The following is a 10,295-nucleotide window of genomic DNA, read 5'->3' on the forward strand; positions in this document are numbered from 1 at the left end:
AGGGGGAGGGGGAGGAGGGGGAGGAGGGGGAGGAGGAGGAGGAGGAGGAGGAGGAGAAGAGAGCAGTAATCATTCAAATATACCTCTAAGAACTTATTTCTGCCCAGATAAAACTGTCCTTATTTTAACTGTTTAGTAGTTGATACACAGTATGGTGGACCCAGAACCTGGCTCCATCAACAGTCATGTTTCTTCTGGGCTTCACTGCATCTGCGTGGGATCCAGCCATTCTATTCCTCATACCAGGCAACTTGTGACTTTTCATCATTGAACAACAAAATGAGCAGGGGAGAAACTGAACATCGGGATTATTTTAACAATAACATTTTCTTCCTTTTGGATGAAGATCCCTTCTGCATGTGTGACTGTTTTTTAAATACCATTTCTGCCTTCCCTCTTAGTATTCATGGAAAATAGATTTGCACATGAAAAGCCATGACTTTACTAGGAAAGTGAAGCATTACAATGCTTTCCATTTATTATATGAACATACATATATAGTCCTCAGGTCAGATAGAAAGCGTATGAATAAAAAAGGTCATCTGCCATTTAGAGTTCAAAACTACGCAAAAAAAATATTTTTTCCTTTTTTGAGATCTCTATGCCGTAGAATTTTTGTAAAAATGTCAAATGAAGAAAATGAATGGATATTAATAAAATTTGATTTATAATATGTTGTGCCTAAAAACTAGTAATTTTGTCATGCCTATATAAACTGAAAAATGAGAAGATTAATAAACAGTCAAATAGATGATTGATGCATGCATGTGTATATACAGACACACATGCATACATAGATAAATAAAAAATAGATATATAGCCGGGTGGTAGTGGCGCACGCCTTTAATCCCAGCACTCGGGACGCAGAGGCAGGCAGATCTCTGGGAGTTCAAGGCCAGCCTCGAGCTAGCTCTGGGACAGGCACCAAAGCTACAGAGAAACCCTGTCTCGAAAAACCAAGGAATAAATAAATAAATATATGTAGATTAACTTTAGTTCTTTTCCTAACTAATCATATTGTACCAATTGGGACTTTGAGTAAGTAGAAGAGATGCATGAGTTCAATGGCTTTGCATGAAACTTCAAACAGTAGTGGAGAAGGCAGTCCTTGGGAACCAGCACTTAAGTGTGTTCTGACTGTGGCTTGTGGGCCTGCACGTGTTAGGGAAAGTGCTGCTGGGGTGTGGGCAGAGCCAAGGTCACAGTGAAGGTGTCTGATACGACGCGAGCGAATGCTGCTGGAAACACTTCTAATTTGTTACCAGTTTGACTTTTAATCAATTTCTGATCTGGGCCGTGTTCAGAAATCTTGCACCAGTTCTGCAGCCCTACATGGAGTCACAGAAGCTGGGCAATAATTAACACTGTACGGACACTCTGGTGCAGGAATTGGAATTATCATGAATTAGCTTAACTTCTGATCACCTACAAACACTAGAATGAGTAACTAAAGACTCAAAGAGCCCCAGTGGGATCCTCAAATACGATGCTGGTCAGCATCTGTCTGTGACTGTCACTGCCCTGTCCTCGGCCAGCTTCTCCCATCTACAGGTTAACATAAAAAATGTTTTCTCACACGAACCCTGTTAGTAAGGGTGATCATTTCCCAATAAATTCCTGGAAATGCAGTATTCTTTCCCAAGAATTAAGCCTTAGACAACCTCTATTATTAAAGAGGAAAACAATTAATGCATTTAACTGATATACAGTAAGAGCCTACTTCATGCTAGAAAGAGATAAAGTCAAACAGCTCTCATTCTTTGATCTATTGGGAGCTCACCAATGCCAGCTGGATTGTGACTCGAAAAGCAGGGGATAAACCCGGGCTCTCTGAATATGACGGACAATGAGGGCTGCTGAGAAGCCAAGGACAATGGCACTGGGTTTTGATCCTACTTCTAGCCTGGCTTTGTGGGGGCCTAGCCAGTTTGGATGTTCACCTTCCTAGACCAGGATGGAGGGGGGAGGACTTCGGACTTTCCACAGGGCAGGGAACCCTGACTGCTCTTCAGACTCGAGAGGGAGGGGGAGGGGGGGAGGTCAGGAGGGGAGGAAGTTAGGGGGGGGAGAGTGGGAGGAGTGGGAGGCTGGGAGGAGGCGGAAAATTTTTTTTCTTTCTTAATAAAAAAAAAATTAAGAATAAAAAAAAAAAAGAAAAATAAGGAGAAAATATCAGACTAGAGATGTAGCTCAGCGATGTAACCCCTGATTACCATGTAAAATGTTCAATCCCCATTATCACAAACAAAAAAACATATGTATTATATCACATGTGGACTGTGAAAGTAACAAAATGAGAAGTTGTCATGGAACATGATTAAAGAAAGGAATAGCAACTGCAAATAACATGAATTGGAAATAGCTTCTGGAATGAAGAATTAAGTGTTGCCACACACAAAGCAGAAGGCCAAATGTGTGCCCACAGGACAGGGAGTGTGGCAGAAACTAGTATAAAGTAGCCAGGAACTAAATAGTCATGGTATTACCATAATCTGGAGTCAAAGGGGATGAGTTTCAATTTGCTTTTGTTTCAAAACCATTGGAAAGCTGAAATAAAGCATCAACTGGTCAATTTCCATTTTAAAAGCAGAGCTCTAGTCCATGAGTTGTATTGTGGTAAATGTGGGAAGGGTGGACAAGCTTCTTTGCTTGGTTAGTGGCCAAATGGAAGCTGAGGAAAGCGACCTACATGGGTTTTTTAATGTCTTAGTCAGAGATGAAAAGAGTAACTGGAAATAAGGCATGACTCTAATCGGGACTGGGTAGCTCGGTAAGTAATGCTTAAGAATGTGGAGGGGTCAGCGTGGGAGAGTTTTGCTAACTATAGATGGCAAACTGTGAAAACAGGTTTGAGAATTGACAGAGGACGCTAGAAACAGACAAGCCCTGTTTGGTCTAGTTTGCAGTTTTGTTGACTTTTAGGCATCCAGGTTTTGAAATAGTCAGACTAAACCACTGAAGGTAGGGGTCTCCCGTACAGGAGACCCATCCACCGAGACTGTCAGTGCAAATTAGGGTACTTCTACAGAAAACCAACCTTAAGCTATGCCGGTGATTGAAAAGGCAAAAGGATTCAAAACTGAGATATAAATTATGCAAAGCTTTAGAAATCAGATAAAGGGAAAGAAGCCAGAAAAGATGAGAAAGGAGCTCCCAGTGAGGTAAGAAGGTAAAAAGTATCGAAGCAAAGAACAAAGTCTTTCAGAGAACAGTCAGCTATCACACACCAGCACAGGACTGGTAAGGTTATCATGAGAAATGACTATCGGATATCACAAGTGAAGGTTAATGGGAATCTTTCAAGCTTTGTTTTCACAACGATTGGAGCAAACCAAAGACATGTGATATACTGTCCTACTTTTCCTGCTTAAATTTCATCACCCATCCAGTGCTGAAAACAATTAAGTGGAAAAGTGTGTCATCTAGACTATAAATTCCAGCATAGAAATATTGACTATTAATAAATGTTTAAAAAAAACTATGCCACATTATATAAAAGTCAAATTGAAGAACTATCATGACATCATCAGGCTTTAAATACTTGCTAGTCTGAGGGGTTTTGAAATGTTATCATCATTTTCTACAAGGTTGAAAGGTAATTTTTGCAAGTCTATATTCATAATTTCTCACTTACTAGTTTGACACCTTGCATATTATAGTCATGAAGTAGAAATGAAGATGATTCCCAAGAATCATTTGACCTAAAGCTAAAAAGAAGAGAACTGTTTGTAACAGAAAGAACTGTTGCCCATGACTTATGTCAATTATTTTTCCTCTGACCCAGGTATGGCGACATGGTGCCGAAAACCATAGCAGGGAAGATATTTGGTTCCATCTGCTCTCTGAGTGGAGTGCTAGTCATTGCGTTACCTGTGCCTGTGATCGTGTCCAACTTCAGTCGGATCTACCACCAAAACCAACGAGCAGACAAACGAAGGGCGCAGAAGGTAGGCGTTGAACTCCATGAAAGCAAGCAGTGACGATCTTCTTTAAAATCCTCGTCGTTCATTCAGTAATAGATTAGTGATTTAAAAAAAATCTACCATCTCAGAGGCTTAAAACAGGTATTGTGTTTTCACTAGTGTGAGTGGATATAGATCAAGACCATGCTACTGGTCCGTTATCAGTCTAGAAATGGAAACTCCCTATGCACGGCACCGCTAAGGTCATGGGCGTGATGAATCGCACTCTGCCTCTTATGGGCTTTCATGAAGTAGCCCCAGCCCCTAGCACGTCTGCTGCTTTAGCCAAAGTTGGTCACACAGCCCCTTTTAGATTAACAGTGGGCAGAGAATGGCTGTGATGGGGCAGGAGGTAGGGGGTAATTGTGAACAGACCTAATAACAGTTTATTTGGATGCATATGGTTAAGAATCATTATTAAAATATGATTTCTAGATCTAATTCATTTAGTCCTTATCCAGCAGAGATCAGACAGGTTCCAAATAAGAGAGGACTGTGAATGAGAACCAAGATGTGTATCGCAGCTCTTTCGCTCATTTGAGACAGGAATTGGGAAAATCCTGAGCGTTTGGACCTGAGATTTTGTTTTTTGGTTTGTTGCTGTTGTTTTCCTAATATTTTTTCTAGTTTTTTTTCTGTACCTCTGAACTTTACTCAAAGTACTCAATCCCTCTAAAAATAATCCCAGCATATGCTTCTGTGTAAAGCGGGGAAACAAAACTATGATGATTCGCAGAAGTATATACATCTGTGTAAGCTTATAGTTAATTTATAATAACTTATAATTAGCAATATTCAATGTTTACTGATGACTCCCTATGAGCCAGGAAATAGTGTAATATTCAAATCATCATTTATGTAGTCCAGGATTTGGTTGCAATCATTCTGCCCATTTAATGGGTGGAAATTCTAAAGTTTCTAGGAATCAAGCCATTATAAGATCATGTAACTAAAAAGTTGAAGACCAAAAAATTCAGTGTATGCCAGTCTGAGCAAGGGGAAGGGCATAAATTAGTTATTCTTTACTTCCTGAATCAGTAGAGAAGAACATCTGAGATGTAGTTTGGTCCCTTCTCTTGGGACCATCTTGAGACTGATTGGTAAGACCACGAAAATCTGATTTGGAAATCTAAGTTTAATAAAACACTTAACACTGGCATTGCCTGCTTCTCAGAAAAACTGGGTGTTAGTGCATATGCCTTCCTCGTTCTACATCAAAAGAGTCATCTTGATAGAGTCCCTGCTGCTTAGAAATCACTTTGGAAATCTTTCTTGGACTTTCTCTGTACTTACAATGCTACATTTCCAGTATTCTGCATGGCCACTGCATTTTTCCTCTTTCCAGAGCATCGACTTTAAAATGCCCAAACTCCATTCATAACTACATTTCCTTTGGTGCACAACCTAGATAATTCAGTGCACCTGCAAGACATCACCAGCAATTTAATGAACTACTGGTTTTCTGACTGATCTCCTAATGGAGTTTAAACATGGTGGTCAGCAATGTGTAGCACCAGTGAAGCCTAAACCCTCAAAAGGGAACCCTTGGATAATTTCAGTGATTCCTTATAGGGACGGCACATTCTGCAGAGACCTCATTCATGTACAAGGTCAGAGAGCATTTTCCCTTCTGTTTGGCCAACATTAGAGCTGCTCGCTTTAAGGAATTCCTCCCCCACTGGTGAACAAATTGCTAGCTTTAAATTATTATCCAGAGCAGCAATAAATAATTCAGACAACATTTATGTGGATTTCTAATAATCCCCTAGACTGGAAATGTTAAGAAAGAGAAAGAAGGAAGGAAAGGAGCAAGATGAACAGGCATTCTCTGCCGTTCCCATCCCTTGCAAGACACATCTGGAGCAGAGCTCTGAGGACTGGTTCCAGGCACCTCTACAAGGGACTTTCGAGTGGCTCTAGCCACACAGCAAAACCCCTCTCCGGGACACTCACAGACACTGTCTGAAAAAGCAATCATCCTCCCAAGAGCTTAACTCCGACCATTTACCTGTCTCCATTCTAGGCCGTCTGTTAGTATAAAAACTACTTTCAAACAATCAGAAGCACAAATAGCTGTGGGTTGTTTTTATTCTTCAAAGAATATCATGTATAACAACAAAAAAATGAGAATATCTTTTTAATATTAGGATTTCCTTAAAGCAAGCCATTCTAAGGCTAAACAAGTTCAAAGAAAGCCTGCTCTGACAGATGCTATAAATGCGTTCTCCGCAGAATGTGCCCTGCCTGTACCTACACAAGCCCATGGCCATTCACTCAAGAGTTACCTTGTGAGAGGTTATAATTTACTCATGCTATAAAGCATTGACAAGCATGTTGAAACTCCATGATGGGACCAGTTACAAAATTTATATTTTAATAAATTTGAAGACCAAAGCTAAATAGATGTGATATTATAAAGCACAATAATTGACAAGTGTACTTCATGAATGTGTTTTCGGCATTTTCAAACTATTGTTTATATTCTAAACTCCCGCCACAGTGTAATGAATTCTGCATGTGACTACTAGAGAAATAGACTTAATAAAGCCAGATAGAATAACCTAATATAGTATGCCCAGTAAAAAGCCCGCGACCCATAAACTAAGCATAATCTCAGGACGAACGTGTATATTAAATAAAATAAGTTACCAAGGACTGTTTCCTACTTTCTATCTTGAGAGACTGGAAACAGAACGGACTATATTTGCATTAGATTAAGATGATTTATATTAATCTGTGTCTGGATCGTCGGTGAGCAGATATCACAGGTGCAGAAAAATAACCAATAATTCAGTCCAGCAAGCAGTCCACTCAGGAACAATTCAATAACAGCAACAGTCAAATGGACCAATTAAAATAGTATTATGAAATTGTTGTTTTCTGTGTATGGGTCTGTGGCTGGCTCCAACCTTAAACAAGGAAGGAAACATACACTGCATGTGTGTGAGAGATTTACTGCCAGTACTGTCAGGGGATTTCCCTTCTAGGCCCTTCCGCATGCCGAGTCCTGTTTCCCGCACACTCCCACCGTCAAAGCAAATGCATCATTTACTCCATTCTTCTCAACCCTTGATAGTCTTTGCTCAATACCAACCTGGGAGTGAAGGCAGGCACCAACTGTGGTACCCTGTTCTACCCCAACTACTGGCAGTTGCACCTTATGAGATTTATTTTTCATTCAGTCATTGGAAAGTCAGCATATTAAATAGAGTTTATTTGCCAGAAGTAAATCTTAATTGGTAGAATACTAGATCATAAGGGTGATATTTTGGAGCCAGAAGTTATCCTGTTTTGAACTATGAATAAGCCTACATAGTCGTATGCCTGTTCAAAGCTAACATGAATTTGCCACACAATAATGATAATCTGATAATACCAAAACAACTCTCTCCATCCAGGGTTTCTACTATGGAGGATTTTAACGTGTCATTGTATTCATCATCTCTTGCAAAGGTTGCACCATTATTTCAGTTTTACAGAGGTCTTTCATGTGATCACACACCTATTGGTTTAATTTCAAGACCAGAAAACGTTAGCATTATTCAAATATATAAAATCTGAATACCCATATACATTAAAATATTAACATATATAATATATATAAATGACTTTGCCTCTGATGCCCTCTCACATAGTCCCCTGTGTGCCTCTCCTAGCTGTGAGTCCTCTTGCTCACTGTTCGTTTCACTCATTCATTCCACGGAGCCAAACCCCAGCACTGTGCCTGCCAAGACTCCCTCCCTGGGATTACCCACATGTTAGAACTGGGAATAGCACACAGTCTAAGATGCTCTCTTCCACTCGCATCATGCATGGCTTTGGCTTGACTCATTTCTGGGGCAGCTATTTTCCTTAGCAGATGGAAATAATCCAATAAACTCCTTCAGACCTTCAGAACGGACAACGCTTGGTGTGCTAAATCCACATGGAGCGTTTGAGCAGTGAATAGAAGAAACAAACTGTGGTGTGATGTCTGGACCACCTGGTTTGGGCAGGGAATGTGGGCGGGGGGCAATATTTTAGGAGTGATGAATTGTCTCAGGTTAGCAAGATGAGAGACATTCTTTCAGTCACTAGACTGCCAGGGATACCTCTATTTTCCCAAAGTATTGAAAATATTTCTTTTGATTCAGTAACACCATGGTTCAACACATTTACTAAAACCTCATCCTAATTTGCATTCTGACTGCTGGTACTTTGCTACTGCAAGAAGCTGCTATTTTCTCCAGGGCACAAGTAGGGGATTGAAGGGACTGCTCTCTCTTAACCTCTCATTTCACAGCCGGTATTGCTATGACTGTCCTACTGTGTAGGCCACATGAAAAGCGAGTTCCTGAAGCAACTTTGTAAAGCAATCTCTTGCAATTACCTGCTGGAAGCAAAGCTATAATCACAGATGGTAAAGGCTAGGATTCAACAGGTATTTGGTATGGTACTCCACGGGATGCATTAAGCCAATTAACTCACAGTAGTACAGCAAACCAAAAGAAAAGGTGCGAATGAAATTAAGACAAATGAACAGGTGGTTCTTTTACTGATACAGTACATGGCTTAATACAAATGGATGTTCTGTCTTTAAAACAAAAATGTTTAACTCTCTTTTCATTTACTTCTTTCTGTCTTCCACATCATACATCTCTGTCCCAGTCATTTCCCATCCTTCTGTATCTGCTTTCTGCCCTTGCAACAAAGAATATTTTAAGAGAGGGAAAAAAGAAAATAAAAGAAAAGAAAAAAGGGGGAGGGAATCTTGTCATGGAAGCTGTAGTGTAACATAGTGAGTCATGCAGAAAACCCTTTTGTTCATATATCTTTACTTGCAACTGTTCATTACAAAGAGTCATTGATCTGGTTCTGCTACCCTATTGATACTGTGCCCTCACTAGAGCTCCTCCTGTTTCTCCTGCTGTTGCCTTGTGTTGTGGAAATCCTGCAGCTTTGGATCTGCAGGACCAGTCTCTTCACATACTCTAGCTGATCACAAATGGGGTGGATATTAGGGTGGGCCAACAAATAACCCTGGTTTGCAGCCTAGGTAGTTGCGGGGTTGGTCAGCCCGCCAGCTCTCCCTTCTCACTTTTTTTACAGAAGTTTAAGACTCTTTATGCATTAGTGGTTGCTATTAGCTGATGTGGGAGGTTCTTCTGTCTATGTGTTTTATTGGTTAATTAATAAAGAACTGCTTTGAGCCTACAGGAGGGAAAACAGAACTAGGCAGGGAAAGCTAGGCTGAATGCTGGGAGAAAGAAGGGCAGAGTCAAAGAGAAGCCATGGTGCTGCCAGAGATAGACAATGGGAACTTTACCCTGTAAGCCACAGCTATGTGGCGATATACAGATTAATAGAAATGGGTTAAATTAATATAAGAGTTAGCCAATAAAAAGCTAGAGCTAATGGGGCAATCAGTGATTTAATTAATACAGTTTCTATGTGATTATTTTGGGTCTAAGCTAGCTGGGTGGCCAGGAACCAACAAGCGGCCCCTCCTGCTACAACTAGCATTTATAAATTTCTTATTATGTGATAAAAGATATATCATTCTTTTGTGATGGACAGTAGTTTTGTTTATGGTACATGTTTCAAAGAAAAAAGTCAGCATTACTCCATTTTGCTGCCTAATACTTATAGAATAGGTGAGAGAGATGACTTTGATATAGGACATGCAATATACAAGACAGTAGGGATGGAGGAAATGGAGGAGGGAGAGGGAGAGGGAAGAAGAAAAGAAATGCAGGAGATGGAGAAGGGAGGGTGTGAGCAGAAGAACGGAAGAGAGGTGGTGGATCAAATAAGGAATGAATGTTTGAGCAGCTGAAGGGATTGAAATCACCATATGCACTTTCTAGAAATCAATAGGTAAACAGCTTCTTTGCCATTGACTGGGGGCAATTCTAAGCCATTTCCCTGCACGCTTGTCAGTGCCATTATTTTGTGGAGTTTGGTCTGAAAACCTAGCCCTGACGCACAGCTTTTGAAGGCAAAGATTTTCTTCCTACCTTCCAACTTAGTTCCTCAGTACTGACGAAATATTCTCAGTGATCTAAGCATTATACTGACAACTAAAGTGAAATTTGTCAATTGTTCCCATTGCCTTCAAAAATGATCTTGATTCACTACATTATTTTAAAACGGAATCGGCACACACAAAGCACAAGAGTGAAGGAAGAAGGAGGAGACCCTAAGCCATGGTGATAAATGGTGTTTGAGACAGCACAACACCCCTCTCAAAGAAGCAGATGAAATGAGAAGTCCATAAAACCTGCCAAAACGCGCTCTCTCTCTCTCTCTCTCTCTCTCTCTCTCTCTCTCTCTCTCTCTCTCTCTCTCTCTCTC

At 40.4% G+C, this 10,295-nt stretch overlaps 1 protein-coding gene across 2 annotated transcripts in view; it reads left to right on the forward strand.

Moving 5' to 3' along the window:
- Kcnd2 (potassium voltage-gated channel subfamily D member 2) overlaps positions 1 to 10,295 on the forward strand; it is a 502,666-nt gene that overhangs the window by 480,130 nt on the left and 12,241 nt on the right. For both annotated transcript variants that reach the window (XM_013352445.2, XM_026787518.1), the window contains one exon: positions 3,785 to 3,947. In XM_013352445.2, coding sequence (XP_013207899.1) covers positions 3,785 to 3,947 — 163 coding nt within the window. The remainder of the gene's footprint in view (positions 1 to 3,784; positions 3,948 to 10,295) is intronic.

The sequence above is a fragment of the Microtus ochrogaster genome, linkage group LG10 (assembly GCF_000317375.1).
Source record: "Microtus ochrogaster isolate Prairie Vole_2 linkage group LG10, MicOch1.0, whole genome shotgun sequence".
NCBI classification, from domain to species: Eukaryota; Metazoa; Chordata; class Mammalia; order Rodentia; family Cricetidae; genus Microtus; species Microtus ochrogaster.